The 21,649-nt window shown below is 42.7% G+C and overlaps 1 protein-coding gene across 6 annotated transcripts in view; it reads left to right on the forward strand.

Annotated features, from left to right (window-relative positions):
• adcy8 (adenylate cyclase 8 (brain)) overlaps positions 1-21,649 on the forward strand; it is a 123,609-nt gene that overhangs the window by 21,461 nt on the left and 80,499 nt on the right. For all 6 annotated transcript variants that reach the window (XM_087986461.1, XM_043688255.2, XM_043688254.2 and 3 more), the window contains exons 5-7: positions 2,874-3,001; positions 9,275-9,433; positions 9,580-9,850. In XM_087986461.1, the coding sequence (XP_087842587.1) occupies positions 2,874-3,001; positions 9,275-9,433; positions 9,580-9,850 (558 nt within the window). The remainder of the gene's footprint in view (positions 1-2,873; positions 3,002-9,274; positions 9,434-9,579; positions 9,851-21,649) is intronic.

The following is a 21,649-nucleotide window of genomic DNA, read 5'->3' on the forward strand; positions in this document are numbered from 1 at the left end:
TCACTTACAAATTTAAAGATTTTACCCTCAACACTCATCTCCAATTGTTTACATAAATCAGAAAAATCAAAGGTCCCAACACCGATCCCTGGGGAACACCATCTTCAACTCACCTCCATTCTGAGAAACGCTGTTCTATACCTACCTTCTGTTTTCTGTTTTTTAGACAACTTCTAATGCACGCTGCCAAGGATCCATCAATCCCAAACATTTCTAATTTGCTAACCAACCTGTCATGTGGCAACAAAAGCTGTCTGAAAGTTCAAATATACAACATCTACAGCACTACCCTCATCCACTGCCTATGTCACCTTGTCAAAATATTTGGTTAAATTTGACAAACATGACCTGGCCTTGACAAAGTCAACATGACATGTTGACTGTGTGGTGTTAACATATTTTTCTCTAAGTGTATATTTATCTTATCCCATATTATGGCCTCTGTCAGTTTTTCCACTATTGATGTCAAACTAATGGGTCTGTAGTTTCCTAGGTGACCCTTTGCCCTTTTCTTAAACAACTACATCACTTTTGCAGTCCTTCAGTTTGCTAGGACTAATCCTGTTTCAAAGAGGTCTGGATAATTTCTGTCAACATCTCCGCAATTTGTTCCTTTACCTGTCTCAGCAATCTAGGATGTATCCCATTTGAGTCTGACAATTTTTCTACCTGGAGTGCTAACGGTCTCTTTAGCACTTCTTCTTTATCTATCACTGTACTGCTCAGTTGCTCAATATCCACCTTTTCAACTGAGCCATTGCTATCATTTTTTTTTAAATTTGGTAAAGACAGAAGTACTCATTTAGTACCTTTGCCCATACTTTGTGGCCATTTCTGGACCTGTTTAAACAGTTCTTCAAAGAATCGGTCAGGGTTCTCTACTAATTTGAATTAATAATCAGAAAAACCTGATACATAACTCAATAATCAGTGAAATGTTCATAGTGTTGAAAGCTAAGTACTAATTTGCAATGGGCAGTTACAGCTAGACTTGTCAAAGTGCATTTTAATCAGAAGAAATTCATTTATTATTGAAGAAAATAGGCACTGAAAATCTGTAAACAACAATTTGCTTTTAGTTAACACTTCTAATGTAAGAACTTGTTCCAAGCAGCTTCACAAAGACAATTTGACACTGAACAACACAAGGTAATATTAGAGCACATGACCAAAGTTTATGTAAAAATACGTGCCATACGATGTATGGTCTTTCAGAGCCTGTCAAGGCACTGTATTTTTTGAAAACTATTTACATATTCTGCCCACTATCCTCCAACTCTAACAGTGACCACCACATCATGCAATATTTTGAAAAGGCAAAATAAAATGACTGGACCAGGAGAAATTTCTGTGAAATTTGTTTCTGATTCTGAAGCTGGTGACTAGGGTATTAAGTATAACCCAAAAGTCTTCTGTGCATACACATGTTTATCACTGTTGAAAACTTGTCCAACTCCCTGTTGATTACTGGCAGTGAAATTACACTTGCTGCATTTTCTGTCAAATTATTCCAGAAGTTAATCTCTCTTCCAAAAAAAAAGCTCCAAACCCTTAGACTATTTCTACCTCTCATAATGGATACATTTTCTGCCCCAACTCTATCTAATTGAAAAAAATCAGTTTTTTTCATTTTCGCTTCTGTGAAGTTACTTAACCTCTCTGAGTTTATTATTCTAAAAGTGCTCCACAATATGGATATAAACCTGCCAAAGACAGGTGTGCTTGAGTACAATTAGGGTTAAAGCCCCAAGAGGTAGTCCCAGACCAGGAACCCGACAAGACTCTATTTACTTCTTGAATTTAATTTGAGCAGGGTTTGAGATGAACGGGGAAAGCTGTGGATGCAGCTGTCAGATAAGACATTGAAACATAATCCAAGTGCTGGGTTCTTGAGCTGTGAAGATTAGGATTGGCTTCAGAGCTGAGTCTTATACCTATTTTGGATTCTCTGTGAGCTATCTATTTGGTTTTATTTACTATTGACTTTACTTATAATATTGGAGACTTGCTTCCTTTGAGCATAAGAATAAAGAGTTTTTCATTTCTAATCAACGTTTCTTCAGTACAATCTCTCAATGAATTTTATTAATATTGTTTGCCATCTGATATATTTTCTTGATTTGCTTGATCAGTTCTAATGATATTTTGACCATTGATGTCCAAGTGTCTTTTTAGCTGTAATTTTCTGCTTGCATGTTGTTTAAGAAAGCAATTGTTTACGGTATCTATACATCTTTCAGCAGATGGGTAAATTAAAATCATTTTTTCTCCATTTGATGCCAGTTTGCTTTCAGTCCATTTTTTGCCAGAAGCAAAGACTAATTTCAACCATACTGTGTTTTGTAATGAAATTGGCAGAGAAATATAGCACCTCTAAGAAGGTCTTGCTCCTTAGAATAGGGCATATCCCTTGGTACTCAATAATTAGCTGAAAGACTCATTTACATTGCATATTATCTGTAATTTATGCAATTATATTTTCCAGACAGAATAATACATTTCTAATATGTGACCTGTTGTAATGTGTCACAATGTTTACTAACAAAATGTACTTACTTAAATTTGAATTTAAGTATATTTTTAAGTGCTTCCTATGTGGCCTGCTTATTTTAAGTAAGGTGTGATATGTAAAGGATGCTTGAGATTGTTTTCTTACAGTTTCTGTAATGCTTTTCCCCAGACAACTGATCTAATACATTTGATCATTGAAGAGAAATTTACCGATTTTTGCTTCTTCCCTCAGCAAATTTGTCAGAGGCTTAATAAATGCTAAATGATGAAAATGATGCATCTGTGCATGTAAAGAGTTCCACTAACACAATTATACAGTACAGTGTAGTAGTTAAACTAATGTATTTTTAATAATATTTTAGGAGCATCACTGCCTTAGAATTAAGATCTTGGGAGATTGCTACTACTGTGTTTCTGGACTTCCTGAACCACGTCAAGACCACGCACACTGCTGTGTTGAAATGGGTCTTAGCATGATCAAGGCAATAAGGTAATTTCATCACAATTATGCAAGTATGCTGAAGCATATTACAAGTGCAGATTTAAGATAATAAAGTTACACAATAGATACATAATACACTAAACATAAGTAATATCATTTGTGGCTCAACTGGTGAAACTGTATGTCTCAGTTAAAACATTATGGGTTTAAGGGCTTCTCCAGTAGATTAGATTAGATTAGATTACTTACAGTAAACAGGCCCTTCGGCCCAACAAGTCCACACCGCTCCGCCGAAGCGCAACCCACCCATACCCCTACATTTACCCCTTACCTAACACTACGGGCAATTTAGCATGGCCAATTCACCTGACGTGCACATCTTTGGACTGTGGGAGGAAACCGGAGCACCCGGAGGAAACCCACGCAGATACGGGGAGAACGTGCAAACTCCACACAGTCAGTCACCTGAGGCGGGAATTGAACCCGGGTCTCTGGCGCTGCGAGGCAGCAGTGCTAACCACTGTGCCACCGTGCCGCCCACCGGTACTTGAGCACAAATCATAAGAAATGAAATTCCTCTTTCGTACTGAGGGAGAGCTGAGCTGTTAGAGATGCTGCTTTCAGATGAGACATTAAATCCTATTGTCCTATCAGTGGTTGTAAGCAATTCCATTTTAAAGAACCATTTCGAAGAACGTTGTCTCTTGCCAATTTTTAACCCTCAGTCAGCATCACAGAACAACAATATTATCAGGTTATTATCATATTGATGTCTGTGAAATTTTGCAATTTTTAAAAAAAATTGTTGATCTATTCTCTATATTGCAACAGTGGCTAAAGTTCAAAATTATCTCAATGGCTTTTTAGCAGGGAAAATCCTGAAGTCATGATCAGTGCTAGAAACGCAAGACTTTCCTGTTTGTAATGCATTTAAAGCATTTAATAATGATTATTACTGAAATGAATAAACACACTAAATATTGATTTTCCTGGGGATTTAAATGTTTCTTATATTTAACTGGACTGGACATTAATATTTTGACTCATTACAATTAGAATAATAAAATGTAGTGGTTAAATGTGCAGTCAACAATAAAAATTGTGTATTGGTACAAATATTGGTTTCCAATTTGTAGCTAGAGCATGCTACTTGTGGATTTATGGCATTTGTAAATTATGCAAGAAAATTTGTGATACTTATTTAACCCGCCAACATATTTAATTAATAAAACATCTATTTTGCTCACCTCCCAGTTAACTATACTTGCAGTAGATCTATTAAAATGTATCAGTGTCACCTCAGTGGTAATGCTTTAGCTTCCAAGTTAGAAGATTAGGGAATTCAAGGCCCACGCTAGAAACCTGAGTGTGTAAACTGGAGTCTCATGGCATAGTTCTCTTGTTGCTACCTCTGGGCAAGAAAGACTGGGTTCTGGTCCTATCTTGCATTGCAGATATGTCCTACTGTGGCTGAGCAGGTTGAGTTTTTAAAAAAAATACTTTTTTAAAATTCACGTTCCCAATGAAGGGCTTCTGCCTGAAACGTCAAGTCTCCTGCTCCTCGGATGCTGCCTGATCTGTTGTACCTTTCCAGAGCCACACTTTTCGACTCTGACTCTCCAGCATCTGCAGTCCTCACTTACTCCTTTTTTTAAAAAAAATTATGTCAGCCATAACCTTCTAATTGAAAGGAGACAGTTTCACCAGCTGAGCCACAACTGTATTATGTGGGTTTACTTTATTGTGTAACTTTATTATCCTAAATCTCAGATTGAGAGGTGGTAGCTTTTGGTATAACATGTTAAAGAAAGTCCCATTTGCTCTCATAGTTGGCATAAAATGATACTATTTGACAAAAATCAGATGTGTTCCTTTAATATTCTAGACAATATTTATGTCTAAACCAATATCATTCATCACAGAGTCTCTGTTCATTTATCTCAATTTTGTAAAGCTTTATTGGAGATGCAAGTAAAAATGGCAAGATCTCCAACTTGTTATCATTGATTATATTTTATATATCTCTTTCTAAAATTGCAGTGTAATTTTGAATATTGGTGTAAATTTTAATGCTATGCAAGTCCAATTTTTTAGCATTGTAAGAATTTTAGTTACTACTTCTATAAATGCATTATTCTTGCATGTCGCAGAAATTTTAAGGAGGCTGAGAAAATTAATAGGAGTCACTGGGCATGGCCACCTTTCTATACTCCTAACCCAAGCCTGTCCACATCATTAGCAGATCCAACATAGATTTGCTGGAAACACAGAACAAGAAGTCTTGGTTTTGAGAACTATTTCAGACCTACCATGAAATAACATTGAATAATCTGGAAATGCAAACTTTTGTTTGAGCTTTTAGAGTGAGGCTGTGAACAATGCTCCTGTTCACAATGGGAAGTTCATAAGTGTGTCAGTAAAACAGGCAAAAATTACTGCTAATTTAAATTAATTTGCCAAGCTTTAAACCATGTTTTGCTTTTGACTCATCCTTCCACCTAACTGAGGCAGAGCAGTCTAGATGTGATTGCACTGAACGAGGTGCAGAGGAGATTCACCAGGATGTTGCCTGGGAGGGAGCAGTTTAGATCTGAAAGAAGCCTAGACAAACTCTGGTTCTTTTCTTTAGAAATAGAAATACTGAGAGGAGACCTGATTGAGGGCATATAGGAATACAAGGGTTAATGATAGAGTGGAATGAAAGCTGCCTTTCCCCTTAATTGAAGGGTATTGCTGTAAGATGAAAGGCAGGGATTTAGAGGGGATTTTAGAAAAAGTTTTTTCACCCAGAGGGTAGTGGGAACCTGGAAAGCACTGCCTGAGAGGGTAAAAATAATTCGGCTGGAACCAGGTATTGTTAAAACATTCACGGCGATGTGTCAGGTGCTGTAAAGTGAGACGAGTGTACATTTAAATACTTTTTTTTGTGGGTGCAGAGTTGATGTGCTGAAAGGCCTTTTTAAAGTGTGTAATTCTGTGGATCTATTCCATGAATTCCACACAGACCCTACACACTGCACAGGAGACAGACACTGAGATCCCTTATTCCCCAACAGTTCTAATGCATTAGCTCCCTGTATACTGTACACGTGCCCAAACAGATCCCACTGACCATTTAATCCACACTTATCCATTCAGAGGCTGGGGAAAGAACATTGATGTTTTGATCAAGATAGGCAATGGTGCCAGCAGAACCCATTGCCCCATATACACCTTGTTTGTCTTGCTATCACACACTGCAGTAGGCTTTCGACACAGACTTTGATCCATGTTCCATTCTGTGGCATGACTTTACGTATGGTACTGTACCAATCAGGGCTACACAGAGGCACAAACAAACAAATAGAGCACAATACAAAACATATTCATCCAAACATACATTTATATAGTGCAAAATGTTCCCCGTGTCACCAAAGAGCCCTCAAAAGGGCTTTTTCCACTGAGAGTTGTCCCGGGTTCTGCAGCCCGGGTAGAGGGAGCCTACTTGGCAGTGAGGCTTGTTAGTGCTGGAGCCAACCCTGGGGCAGATAGTGTCTGAGTGGCCAAGACATTGCTGAGGCTCTCCTTGCCTATCACGACTGATCATGGTTATTTACACATTTCAGACTTAGACCTTTCTGTCTGTGGCCACACTCAGAAACCCTTATCTGAGTCCTCTGTGGTGGAAATGTTCATTGACCTCACCATCTGATAAACTAGCTGATAATATGCCTACTAGCCCTGGTAGAGCTGCAGCCCACTCAGGCCCGAATGGTTTACAATGTGCACATTCTACTCACTCGCCTGAAAGGTAGTTATGCTAGTGTCTGAAAATATTAGACCAAGTGAGGAGGCCTGCTTGTCAGTTTTATGCTGCTGTTCTCTCGCATTCTGCTGGGGCTGCTGCAATGGTTGAAAATAGAAAACCTGAAGTTGGTGTGAGAGAAGTGGGAAGCAACAGATGCTCATGGTCACACCAATAACAGCTCACTCATTACCTCAGATCACAGGATGAGAAGGCGCGAGGAGGTTGCCAAGGGGTACAGGACAGGAACATGCCATCATCCTCAATGATCTCAGCAATGGCAAAGGCAGTTAGTTTCATGATGCTGTAGGCTATCTCTGTAATCTTTAGGAGATGCAATATCCTTGCTCTCCACTGCTTCTGCGCTGTTCCCTTTAATTCTAAGCCGAGAAGAAAGAGGGAAGAGGTGCCTGCAAAAGCTGAATAGCTGAGGGCATGTGGATGCAGCTCTGAGTAGGATGGAATCTGCCACCAATGGTAGGTTTGTGAGAATGAAGTTGAGTATTTGGATGTTAGGTCCATGTCCTGAGTACCAGCGAGTGCTGATGCGTGAGTAATGGGTTGTGCTACTTTGTGAAACATAAGACGTTGGTGTAAAAGGATGAAGATGGATTCACTGACTTTGTCCAAGTGAGATTATTGTACCATGTGGCACTTCAGCCAATTCCTCAGATCCAGGTGAAGAGACTGTCTTGAACCTCTACTTGCTACCCTTTCTGAAAATGCTCCAAATTGGCTTCCCAACCTTCAAGGAACAGTAGCTTACCTCCTTCTGTCCACTCCCAAAAATAATACCTCCACTGTTACATCTGTTACACTGAAAAGTCTCTCTGTTCTGGTTTTCATATGTACACATTATAATTTATAGCAATAGTACTCAATGCCTTTAAAAGGGACAGACTGCTGTTAAGAGCAGAAGGCTGACTATACCCATGTTAGTACATTACAATACAGTCCCCTCTGGAGCACAAATACAGCCACTGACTATACCACATGTTAGTACATTACAATACAGCCCCCTCTGGAGCACAAATACAGCCAGCAGTACTGTGGTCACTGGACCCCCTGCTACTTCATAACAAAGTGGTGGCAGCACCAACATTACTCCTTGCCCGCCTTCAGAATCCACATGGGTTAGTAACTCCAATGTTTGATTAATGCCAATTTATAGTACACTGGGTCTATTTTTCTTCTTCATGAACGGTTTTAATATTAAAAATAACACGTAAGCATCAATGTGTGATATCTTATTTTAATACATGGATTTTAAAGATTAGGTAAAGAGAAGACCTGTGGCCATTAGGTTAGGTGAAGACAGTTGCCTCAAGAACTGATCATAAAATCGATTTACAAGGATGTTGCCAGGATTGGAGGATTTGAGCTATAGGGAGAGGCTGAATAGGCTGGGGCTGTTTTCCCTAGAGCATCAGATGCTGAGGAGTGACCTAATAGAGGTTTATAAAATCATAAAGGGCCATGGATAGCGTAAATTAACAAGGTGTTTTCCCTGGGGTGGGTGAATCCATAACTAGAGGGCATAGATTTAGGGTGAGAGGGGAAAGATATAAAAGAGACCTAATGGGCAACTTTTTCACACAGAGAGTGGTGTGTGTATGGAATGAGCTGCCAGAGGAAGTGATGAAGGCTGGTACAATTACAACATTTAAAAGGCATCTGGTATATGAATATTGTATATGAATAGGAAGGGTTTGGAGGGATATGGGCCGGGTGTTGGCAAGTGGGACTAGATTAGATTGGGATTTCTGGTCAGCATGGATGAGTTGGATTAAAGGGTCTGTTTCCGTGCTGTACATCTCTATGACTCTATGACTAAGATTCACTTTTTGACATTTAACAGTTCTCTCTTGAGAAATGACTGGCACTTAAACACAACAAAATGTCACCATTGTACTTTAAGTGTCACATGCAACTGGGTTATAATGTGTTTTATTGTAATGATTTGCCAGTTCAAAATCCCTCTTGTGCTTTCAAACTCAATTTATGAGCGTGTGCTGTCTGGAAAGGTCCAGCCTTTAAGACATAAGTAACACTGAAGAAGACACTAAATTGTTGATAAAAAGACTATAATTTTTCTGCAGCAAATATTTGTTAATTGAACTAATTAAGCAAATGTTATAAATGTCTAAACTTTAAATAACTAACAGTAAAAGGAAAAGCATAATGCTGCGGATGCTGGAAATCTGAAATTAAAAAGAAAATGCTGGAAATACACAACAGAGCATTAGGCATTGTCCATGAAGAGAGATTAAAAGTTGCATTATCTGCTAATTGTGCGGGCAATTACTTTAAAACAGGAATGCACAAATGGAAAACTGACCCTTAACTAAAATGTGATTGTTTGTTAATATATATGTGATGGTATAATTTTGTTGAATATTACCACTTAAAGATTTTACATCACTGTTTTATTGAAGCTATTATCCATTTGTATTTGCCTTACAATTATAAGGTTATAGTAGTTTGCTTGTTTTAATGTTTGAAAACTTCAGTAATTTTTATCTCATTTTTTTGGCTAGATATGTGAGAGTCCACACAAAACATGAGATTGATATGCGTATAGGAATACACTCTGGATCGGTGCTTTGTGGAGTGCTTGGGCTTCGGAAATGGCAATTTGATGTCTGGTCCTGGGATGTTGATATTGCAAACAAATTGGAGTCTGGTGGAATCCCTGGGTAGATATCATGACCTTTATACAAGGCATAAGCAATTTATTCTTCTTTGAATAATAAATTTAAAACGCTCTTGTTATAAACACTTGTGGGCGGGATGGTTCATTGGAGGGAACTGATTGTATCTCCGATCATATGTTTGTTTGCAGGAGGATTCACATTTCTAAAGCGACACTGGATTGTCTAAATAATGATTATGAGGTTGAAGAAGGGCATGGGAAAGAGAGAAATGAGTTTCTGAGAAAACACAATATTGAATCGTACCTGATCAAGCAACCAGAAGAAAGCCTGTTGACTTTGCCTGAAGACATTATGAAAGAATCCAGTACACCTCCTGACAGTAGAAACAGTGCCACAACATTTACTGAAGGTTCCTGGAGTCCTGAACTTCCATTTGATAATATTGTTGGAAAACAGAACGTAAGACAGCTTTTATCTGATGTACCTTCTCGGTTGTTCTTGAATTAGTGTAAATCATTTAAGGGAGTTTTTTTACTGATCATTAGAAATGATCATGAAATCCTGCCATCACTATGCATTCATTTTCTAAAATTGTATGCTTGAAGTCTTGCACGTGTATAACAGTTGATACAATTACAACATAATAGTTTTCTCAGTGGGAATCGGTTTAGCTCAGTTGGCTGGATTGTTGATTTACAGAGCAGTGGGATGCCAACAGCATGGGTTAAATTCCCACCACTGGTTTGGGATTACCATGAAGGATTCTCCTTCTCAACCTCTTCCCTCGCCTGAGGTCTGGTGACCCTCAGGTTAAATCACCACCAGTCACTTTCTCTCCCATGAGAGAGCAGTTCCTTTGGTCTGTTAAGACTATGGTAACACATTGGGAAAAGTGAGGACTGCAGATGCTGGAGATCAGAGCTGAAAAAGAAAGGCTTATGCCCGAAACGTTGATTCTCCTGCTCCTTGGATGCTGCCTGACCTGCTACGCTTTTCCAGCAACACATTTTTCAGCTATGGTAACACATCACCAACACCAGGTTTTCTCAGTAGATCATGATGCTTTTGGGTTATCATCTGGCTTAATTTAGGGAAGCAGTTTGTCTTTGTGTATTTACATTTGATTACATTGTGGCCTGGTGTGGAGTACCTATGTTGTGATGCTCATGGCAATGTAGTTGAGAACAAGCTGGATAGGTCAAATTGTCTAGTCCTGTCCATATTGTCACGTATGTTTGTATCATTCTCTCCTATTGTTTGGAAGCACATTTGTGATGTAGTGTTTGACTGGGGACACCTGTACTGGGGCACCTCTATGACTTTGGGACATTAACTACATGTGCAAGCTCAATTTTCACTACTTATTGTGGAAAGCCTTCCAATACCACAATAATGTAGAAAGAGATGAGACCAAAGTTTACAGAGGTTCATAATGATTAACCAATAAAAAATATGTTTTCTTTTTATGGAAATATTAGACAGCAGTGTTGTAATTAGAGAGATAACAAAACAGTAAAGGATTTAACTGAATTTCCAGATTAGTCACTTTATTTTCCATTTCATCGTTGGAAAAGATGACTTCAGTATTTACAGAAAGGGGTGGAGCAGGAGAAGGTGGGATTCGGTGGTGTTGGTGGTGCAGTAATAGCAGGTTTTCATTCATGCTGTATGAAAAAGCAGATTTCCTCGTTCTGCTCAATTCAACAATAAGATCTGATTAATATGTTTTAGTTCTGATTGTAAACACCAAAATTAAGAGACTGTATGTTAGGAGGCCTTCAACAAAGGTTGTCTGGAATGGAAATAAGAGAGCAAAGGATGAGGAAGGCCACAAATAGAGGAAGGGTGTAGAGTAAAGATGCGATCTGAGACCCATATTATTGGAGATTGGATGTCAGTCTGAGACCATGATAGTTTCCTTAGTAGGTCACAGTGCTTTCAGGTTCTTACCTGCCTTAACTGAGCGAAGCAGTTTCTCTTTGTGTGCTTTATTTCGTGGCACTTGAGAGGTCTGGTGTGGAGTAGCTATGTTACATAAGGCATTGTAGTTGTGAAGACAAGCTGGATAGGTCAACGTGTCAGGTCCTGTCCATTTCAATGGGCTGAGGAGTGGCAGATGGAGCTTAATTTAGATAAATGCAAGGTGCTGCATTTTGGAAAATCAAATCAGAGCAGGACTTATACACTTAATAGTAAGGTTCTGGGAGTGTTGCTGAACAAAGAGACCTTGGAGTGCAGGTTCATAGTTCTTTGAAAATGGAGTATCAGGTAGATAGGATAGTGAAGAAGACATTTGGTATGCTTTCCTTTATTGGTTAGAGTATTGAGTACAAGAGTTGGGAGGTCATGTTGCGGCTGTACAGGACATTGGTTCGGCCACTGTTGCAATTCTGGTCTCCTTCCTATTGGAAAGATGTTGTGAAATTTGAAAGGGTTCAGAAAAGATGTACAAGGATGTTGCCAGTGTTGGAGGGTTTGAGTTATAGGGAGAGGCTGTACAGGCTGGGGCTGTTTTCTCTGGAGCGTCAAAGGCTGAGGGGTGACCATGTAGAGATTTATAATATCATGAGGGGCATGGATAGATTAAATAGACAAGGTCTTTTCCCTAGAGTGGGGGAGTCCAGAACTAGAGGGCATAGGTTTAGGGTGAGAGAGGAAAGATATAAAAGGGATCTAAGGAGCAACTTTTCATGCAGAGAGTGGTAAGTGTATGGAATGAGCTGCCAGAGGAAGTGTTGGAGGTTTATACAATTACAGCATTTGAAAGGCATCTGGATGGGTATATGAATAGGAAGGGTTCAGAGGTTATGGGCCAAGTGCTGGCAAATGGGACTGGATTGGGTTGGGATATCTGGTTGGCATGGACGAGTTGTGCTGAAGGGTCTGTTTCCATGCTGTACAGTTCTACATCACTGTGTTTGTCCCATTTTCTCCTACTGTCTGGAAGCAGGTTTATGGTGTAATGTTTCACCATGTACTGGGAAGAAGGGGATGGAAAACTGAGTTGAGTCTTAATGGAGATCAGCTGGTGATGTTGGTGGGGGAGTGCAGAAGCCAGTTTTCTCAGTGGTTACGTGGGGTGGAGATGATGGAATTGTGAGATTAGAGACTATTGCAGCAGACTAGAGAAATCAGAAGCTAGAGATTGGAGGGGAGATCAGGAAGATTTGGAGTCCACATCCAGGAATTCAAAGGAGGAAGGGGTAGGGATTGGTTAGAATTCTTTTATTCATTCACAGAATGAGGATGCAACATTTATTGACCATTCATAGTTGCTCATGAGAAGATGATGGTGAGCTCACAGGAATGGGATCAGAAAGGCAAAGCCAGGGTGCCAGTAGATTACTTTGGTGAACTGAGAGGTAGCACTCCAGGTTTTCCTTGTTCATAAGCAGTGGTATACAGACCATTTATTCTTGAATAGATCAATCCTCATCCATCTCTAGCTCTCAGGTTTCCTGAAGTCCACGTAAAGTGAATTACATTTAAAACTTGAAAAGAGAAAGCACCATTGAAATGTTAAAATATGGGGCTCACCTCTGAACAATGGATACATCACCAAGCAACTTAACCTCATTCTGCCTCTGTTAGAACTGAAGGTTCAGGCATTTAATGTGCATTAGGTTCAGTTTCATTTTGTGAATTTTAACATTCTTCCTCACCCAGACCAACCTGTTTGTCTGTGTTAGTGTTCCCTTCAATTTTCTGTATAACCTATGCATTTTTGGAGACATGATTGATAATCTTGTTGACAGACTATAAATCAGTTTTCCTCAGGAGATTTTGCAGATGGAAGTCAAGTATTTTATTCCTGATAACTGGAATATGTCCAGTCAAGCACATTTGCAAAAAATGAAGTGCATTCACCTTTATGTGAAGAGGTTAAGTTTTAGATTCAGTTCCTGGAATCCTCTTAAGGAAGAGATAGTAATTATCTTCCAGATTACCTGCCATAGAAAGGCAAATTGGGCTCAAAATGGACTTTCTGCTTCATGAAGATTAACTATGGCGAAACTGAAGTATTTTATTTTAATTGTAAGACTTCTATTAATTACATTGACAGATTGAGCTGGGAGAACTCATCTAAAAGTACTTTGGTACTTCAGGTACAAATATGTCTTCTCAAGTTGCACAGAATCCATTAAGTTTGCCACAATAAGTAGCAAGTAATGATACGTATTAAAGGCTGTAGAATCAGTCAAGTCACTTTGGGACACCAGCTCACAACCTCCAACTGACTGGGCACTTGCCTCTTGCTGTGTTCGCTTGAATGGAACCTATGTAAGTTCCTGTCTTCCTCTTGCTGCGTACCTGGCTGCAAAATGGTTCTGTAAGTAGTCAGTGGTATGCCCAAGCTCTGATTGACTTGTCAATGCATGAACAATACATGATCAGTCTTGGATTGGCAAGGTGGTATAAAACCAGTTTCTGATCAGTTTCTTAAGTTGTGGAGGTGCCAGTGTTGGACTGGGGTAACAAAGTTAAAAATCACACATCACCAGGTTATAGTCCAACAGGTTTGCTTGGGAGCACTACTCCTTTATTAGGTAACTAGTGGGGCAGGATCATAGGACACAAAATTTATAATAAAAGATCAAAGTGTCATATAACTGAATGCGATGCATTGAACAAATCTAGATTGCTGTTAAGTCTTTAATCATTTGGAATGGGTTGCACATTTCGTTTCATTAATATGTAAACCCCAGAATTTATTTTAAGTCACATTCCTGAGATAACTTAAAGTTTTATAAAAAAAAGGACACCTCAGCTCAGACAATGCATTAAAGGTGTGAGGTTAGAGTCTGTCTGTATCCCAATCTTGAATCAGACTGGTTCTGTTTCCAAAGTAGGAATTTATAAAATGTCACATAGACTGACTGCCTCCAGATTGTGTACTTTTTGAATAAAGTAGAATGTATCTGCAAATACAAATCTGGAAATGCAAATTCACCCCATAGACTTCTATGTGTATGTGCATGCATGTGAGGGAGAGAGAGAGTGAGAGAGTGTGTATGGGAGAGACAGAGAGAGTGTGTGTGAGTGAATGTGTATGTGTATGCATGAGTGTGTGAGGGTATGTGTGTGTGTGTCTGAGAGAGTGTGTGTATGAGGGTCTGCGTGAGTGTGCGAGTGTGATCATGTTTAAGTGTCTGTGTGTGTGTGTTTGTGTGTATGTGCATGTATGTGAATGAGAGTGTATACTGTGGTGGGGTCACCTGTAGTGTGACATGAACTCAAGATCCTGATTGAGGCTGTCCTCATGGGTACTGAACTTGGCTTTCAGCCTCTGTTTGGCAATTGTGTTTTTGTGAATCCTGAAGTCCACCTTAGAAGACAGTCACCTGAAGATCTGAGGCTGAATGTCCCTGACCGCTGAAGTGTTCCCTGACTGGGAAAGAACACCGCTGTCTGGCGATTGTTGTGCATGTCCATTCACCTGTTGTAGCGTCTGCTTGGTCTCGCCAATGTGCCATGCCTCAGGGCATCCTTGTCTGCAGTGTATGAGATAGACAACTTTGGCTGTGTCACATGAGTACTTGCCACACATGTGGTGGGTGGATAGAATATAGTCATACTCTAACCTCATACCTCTAATGCATTGTCTGAGCTGAGATGTCATTTTTTTATAATAAAACCTTAAGTTATCTCAGGAATGTGACTTGAAAGAAGTTCTGGGATTCAAATATTAATGAATCAAAACCTGCAACCCATTCTACGTGATTAAAGACTTAACAGCAATCTAGGTTTGTTCAATACATTGCATTAGTTGTATGATACTTTGACCTTTTACTTTAAGTTCTGTGACCTATGATCCTGCCCCACTAGTTACCTGATGAAAAAGCAGTGAACCAAAAGCTAGTGCTTCCAAACAAACTTGTTGGATTATAACCTGGTGTTGTGATTTTTAACAATTTCTTAAGGGTGATGGTCAGGTTACTGACATCACTTCCTGTTATCTCCTGACTGGGTCCCTAAGGTGTCAGTCACTTTGAATAAGTCTTTGTTTGTTTTTCAGAAATAGGGGAATCAAATCCTATCAATGTGCTGAAGAGAGCATTTGAAAAAATCCAAAAGAGATTGTACAGTCTGGATTGTCTTTTAAAAAATCTTTATTTTGTTAATTAAACACAAATATTATAAGGTACTAAGTTACAAGATCTAGCAAGATTAACTCAGGAAATACAACTTGTCATAAGAACTACACAGAGGAGAAAGTGAGGACTGCAGATGCTGGAGATCAGAGCTGAAAATGTGTTGCTGGAAAAGCGCAGCAGGTCAGGCAGCATCCAAGGAACAGGAGAATCGACGTTTCGAGCATAAGCCCTTCTTCAGGAATGAGGAAAGTGTGTCCAGCAGGCTAAGATAAAAGGTAGGGAGGACGGACTAGGGGGAGGGGCGTTGGAAATGCGATAGGTGGAAGGAGGTCAAGGTGAGGGTGATAGGCCGGAGTGGGGTGGGGGCGGAGAGGTCAGGAAGAAGATTGCAGGTTAGGAAGGCGGTGCTGAGTTCGAGGGATTTAACTGAGACAAGGTGGGGGGAGGGGAAATGATGAAACTGGAGAAATCTGAGTTCATCCCTTGTGGTTGGAGGGTTCCTAGGCGGAAGATGAGGCGCTCTTCCTCTAACTGTCGTATTGCTATGGAGGAGTCCAAGGACCTGCATGTCCTTGATGGAGTGGGAGGGGGAGTTGAAGTGTTGAGCCACGGGGTGGTTGGATTGGTTGGTCCGGGTGTCCCAGAGGTGTTCTCTGAAACGTTCCGCAAGTAGGTGGCCTGTCTCCCCAATATAGAGGAGGCCACATCGGGTGCACGGATGCAATAAATGTTGTGTGTGGAGGTGCAGGTGAATTTGTGGCGGATATGGAAGTATCCCTTTGGGCCTTGGAGGGAAGTAAGGGGGGAGGTGTGGGCGCAAGTTTTACATTTCTTGCGGTTACAGGGGAAGGTGCCGGGAGTGGAGGTTGGGTTGGTGGGGGGTGTGGACCTGACGAGGCAGTCACGGAGGGAGTGGTCTTTCGGAATGCTGATAGGGGAGGGAAGGGAAATATATCCCTGGTGGTGGGGTCCGTTTGGAGGTGGTGGAATTGACGGCGGATGATAAGCTGTATTTGGAGGTTGGAGGGGTGGTAGGTGAGGACCAGTGGGGTTCTGTCCTGGTGGTGGTTGGAGGGGCGGGGCTCAAGGGCAGAGGAGCGGGAAGTGGAGGAGATGCAGTGGAAGGCATCGTCGACCACGTCTGGGGGGAAATTGCGGTCTTTGAAGAAGGAGGCCATCTGGGTTGTACGGTTTTGGAACTGGTCCTCCTGGGAGCAGATGCAGCGGAGACGAAGGAATTGGGAATATGGGATGGCGTTTTTACAAGGGGCAGGGTGGGAGGAGGTGTAGTCTAGGTAGCTGTGGGAGTCGGTCGGTTTATAGTAAATGTCCGTGTTGATTCGGTCGCCCGAGATAGAAATGGAGAGGTCTAGGAAGGGGAGGGAGGAGCCTGAGATGGTCCAGGTGAATTTGAGGTCAGGATGGAAGGTGTTGGTAAAGTGGATGAACTGTTCAACCTCCTCGTGGGAGCACGAGGCAGCGCCGATACAGTCATCGAGGTAGCGGAGGAAAAGGTGGGGGGTGGGGCCAGTGTAGCTGCGGAAGATGGACTGTTCCACATATCCACGAAGAGGCAGGCATAGCTGGGGCCCATGGCTACTCCTTTGGTTTGGAGGAAGTGGGAGGATTGGAAAGAGAAGTTGTTCAGGGTGAGGACCAGTTCAGTCAGTCGAAGGAGGGTGTCAGTTGAAGGGTACTGGTTGGTACGGCGGGAAAGGAAGAAGCGAAGGACTTTGAGTCCTTCGTGATGGGGGATGGAGGTGTACAGGGACTGGATGTCCATGGTGAAGATAAGGCGTTGGGGACCGGGGAAGCGAAAATCATGGAGGGGGTGGAGGGCGTGGGTGGTGTCCCGAACATAGGTGGGGAGTTCTTGGACTAAGGGGGACAGGACCGTGTCGAGGTATGCAGAGATGAGTTCGGTGGGGCAGGAGCAGGCTGAGCCAATGGGTCGGCCGGGGCAGTCAGGTTTATGGATTTTGGGCAGGAGGTAGAAACGGGTGGTGCGGGGTTGTGGGACTATGAGGTTGGAGGCGGTGGATGGGAGATCCCCCGAGGTGATGAGGTTATGGATGGTCTGGGAGATGATGGTTTGGTGGTGGGGGGTGGGGTCATGGTCAAGGGGGCAGTAGGAGGAGGTGTCCGCGAGCTGACGTTTAGCCTCAGCGGTGTAAAGGTCGGCGCGCCAAACTACTACCGTGCCTCCGTTGTCTGCCGGTTTATTAGTGAGGTTGGGGTTGGAACGAAGGGAGTGGAGGGCTGCACGTTCCGAGGGTGAGAGGTTGGAATGGGTGAGAGGGGTGGAGAAGTTGAGGCGGTTAATGTCGCAGCGGCAATTGGCTATGAAGAGATCGAGGGCGGGTAAGAGGCCAGCACGGGGTGTCCAGGTGGATGGGGTGTGTTGGAGGCGTGAGAAGGGGTCGTCAGAGGATGGACGAGAATCTTGGTTGAAGAAGTAGGCGCAGAGGCGAAGGCGGCGGAAGAATTGTTCGATGTCACGCCACGTGTTGAACTCATTAATCCGAGAGCGTAGGGGAATGAAGGTGAGGCCTCTGCTGAGGACTGATCTTTCATCCTCAGAGAGGGGTAGTTCTGGAGGGATGGTGAAAACACGGCAGGGCTGGGAGCTAGGACCTGGTGTGGGGCTGGAGCTGGGTGTGGGGGTGGGGTTGGGCGTGGGGGCGGGGATGGTGATTGGCATGGGGGCAGAGTTAGGTGTGGTGACGGAGATCGGCGTGGGGGCGGGGTTAGGCGTGGTGACGGAGATCGGCGTGGGAGCGGAGACACATGCGGCGTTGTGGTCGTGCAGGTTAGTGATGTCACTGGGGGCGGAAGTGGCTGTTGCGACGGCAACCCAGGGGGCGGAAGTGGCTGTGGCGACAGTGTTATTCCCGATAGCCGCGGAGGCAGCGAATCTGTCAGCGGTGGTCTTCCTGGCGATCGTGGAGGCGGTTGTCTGAGCGGCGATCGCGGAGGCGGTTGTCTGGGCAGCGATCGCGGAGGCTGCGAGGTCGGTGGGGCGGAAGTGACGTTATGGTCCACGGTGGCGGTTGTTGCCATGGGCGCTGTCGCGGCCGCGTGGTTAATGGCGCTGGAGTGATTTCGGAGGCCGATGGAAGATTCTGGAACAGTTGAGGAACCCAGAGTGTGGGGGTAAGTACATGAAAGTTTTTGGTACTTACTGTCTTTAATTTCAGATATGGCTGGGAAGAACTGTTTATTTAGTGTATGGATTCTTCTGTGGATGAAGAACAGTAGAGACCACTCCCTCCGTGACTCCCTCGTCAGATCCACACCCCCCACCAACCCAACCTCCACTCCCGGCACCTTCCCCTGTAACCGCAAGAAATGCAAAACTTGCGCCCACACCTCCCCCCTTACTTCCCTCCAAGGCCCTAAGGGATCCTTCCATATTCGCCACAAATTCACCTGCACCTCCACACACATCATTTATTGCATCTGCTGCACCCGATGTGGCCTCCTCTATATTGGGGAGACAGGCCGCCTACTTGCGGAACGTTTCAGAGAACACCTCTGGGACACCCGGACCAACCAACCCAACCACCCCGTGGTTCAACACTTCAACTCGCCCTCCCACTCCACCAAGGACATGCAGGTCCTTGGACTCCTCCATCGCCAGACCATAGCAACACGACGGTTGGAGGAAGAGCGCCTCATCTTCCGCCTAGGAACCCTCCAACCACAAGGGATGAACTCAGAGTTCTCCAGTTTCCTCATTTCCCCTCCCCCCACCTTGTCTCAGTCAAATCCCTCGAGCTCAGCACTGCCTTCCTAACCTGCAATCTTCTTCCTGACCTCTCCGCCCCCACCCCACTCCAGCCTATCACCCTCACCTTGACCTCCTTCCACCTATCGCATTTCCAACGCCCCTCTACCTAGTCCCTCCTCTCTACCTTTTATCTTAGCCTGCTGGACACACTTTCCTCATTCCTGAAGAAGGGCTTATGCCCGAAATGTCGATTCTGCTGTTCCTTGGATGCTGCCTGACCTGTTACGCTTTTCCAGCAACACATTTTCAGATAAGAACTACACACTATTGAAACTTATTTTTGAAACTTAATTTCAAAATATTCAAAATTAAGGAGCATTTCTAGCAAAACTGGAGTCAATGAGAATCAGGGAAAAGCTAGCCATGGTTGGAGTCATAGCTGGCACAACGGAAAATGATTATGGTTATTGGAGGTCAGTCATTTCAGCTACGGGACACCTCTGCAGGAGTTCCTTAGGGTGCGTGGCCCAACCGTCTTCAGTTACTTCACTAATGGTCTTCCCTTCTTCATCAGGTTAGATGTGGAGAATTTTGTACATGATTAGGGGCAGCAATGTGGCTCAGTGGTTAGCACTGTTGCCTCACAGCACCAGACTCCCAGGTTCGATTCTAGCCTCGGGCGACTGTCTGTGTGGAGTTTGCACGTTCTCCCTGTGTCTGCGTGGGTTTCCTCCGGGTGCTCCGGTTTCCACCCACAGTCCAAAGATGTGCAGGTCAGGTGAATTGGCCATGATAAATTGCCCATAGTGTTAGGTGCATTAGTCAGAGGGAAATGGGTCTGGGTGGGTTACTCTTCGGCGGGTCGGTGTGGACTTGTTGGGCCAAAGGGCCTGTTTCCACACTGTAGATAATCTAATCTAATCTAAGCATTCCCCTACCTCATGCATGGTCTGATAGCACCTAAGGAGACATTTGCTGTAGTTTGGGACAAGTTTGTGATAAAGCACTGACAAATAAATAATCATGTTACAATTCAAGGAGCTAAGGGTCGAAAATGCTTTAAGTCATTGTACAGTAAGTGACAAAATAGCTCCTTAATCTTTCAGGATATTAATTTCTGATAGTTAAATTATCAGATTAAGCCCTGATATAAAATTTCATATGTCCTTATTGGTTAAAGTTTGTGCTGTCATTATGCTACCTGACAGAAGTTGACATTTTAACTGCTGGTGCCAAACGCTCAATAAACCAGTGCTATGGGATCAGCACAACAGATTCCACCCAAACTGTTTCTTTTATCTGTTGTGTGGTTTAGCTACAGCTAGAATGAAGTTCACTTTTCAAACATGGTTACTTTAACATTTCCAGGTTTACAAACAAGTATATGAACTAGATTGTCCAGTAATCACCAAAAGAAATCAGATGCAATAAGAAGTTTAAACCAGCATTTTGTCCATGTTAGCATGGAATTGGAATGGAATGGAATTTAGACTTCCAATACTACAGTTACAACATTTAAAAGACACTCAGATAAGTACATGAATAAAAACGGTTCGGAGGGATTTGGGCTGGGAGCAGACAGGTAGAACTGGTTTAGTTTGGGACTATGTTTGGCATAGCTCTGTGACTATAATAATGAGCTCTTGACCAACAGGTATTTGCTGAAGAATGCTGCTTTATAATTGGCCCAGGTAATCTGATTACTGTCAGAACAGATTAAACATTTGGCACTTAACTGTTGGTGAGTTTTCCAGCCAAGATTCCAAATTTGGCCTGCCCCAAATGGTCCATCAGGAAAAACCAGGGAGTAACATTGACGGTGAAACAATCCCCTTTTTCACTGTCATATTTTAGGAGTTAAATACCCTGAAGCCACTTTGACAGTGATTGAGGAAAGGTGAGTTTAAATGGAGACAAGGAAAGATGTCAGATGGGTGAAGTAGGTAGAGTTGCAAGTGGGTAGAATGCCAAGTGAGGCTTAAGGCTAGAGTTAGGGGGAGAATGTCAGGTAAGTGTATGAATGTTTGGGGTTGGTTGGGAGCAGGTTAGGAGTGTGGGGAAGGGTAGGTTAAGACTATGGGGAGGGTGAGTGTTGGTTCTAGTGGGATCAAGTAAAAGAGGGAGGTGAGAGAGAACTCAATAACAGGGCTGATTCAGCTGGGTCTACGTCTTGGTGATGCTAGGATAGGTAGCTGGGAGTGTCAATAGTTGCCCAGAGGAGGGAGGAAAATTCTAAGCCTTCACCTTTTCTGATAACAGTTCATCTTAAATGAATCAGAATCTCTGGATTCTCTGACTTTTGTGGACTTTTTCTGAGATTTCAATCACAGGGGAATTACACTTGGGAATCTTTATTTCCTGGGGCAGTTCTCATGAAGCCAGCAGTGTCAAGGCTACTGCATGGCCTGACTCCACTCTACACTTGCTACCACT

The sequence above is a fragment of the Chiloscyllium plagiosum genome, unplaced genomic scaffold (genome assembly GCF_037043375.1).
Source record: "Chiloscyllium plagiosum isolate Xiang-an unplaced genomic scaffold, Cpla_swu_hap1 HiC_scaffold_4, whole genome shotgun sequence".
In the NCBI taxonomy this organism is placed as follows: Eukaryota; Metazoa; Chordata; class Chondrichthyes; order Orectolobiformes; family Hemiscylliidae; genus Chiloscyllium; species Chiloscyllium plagiosum.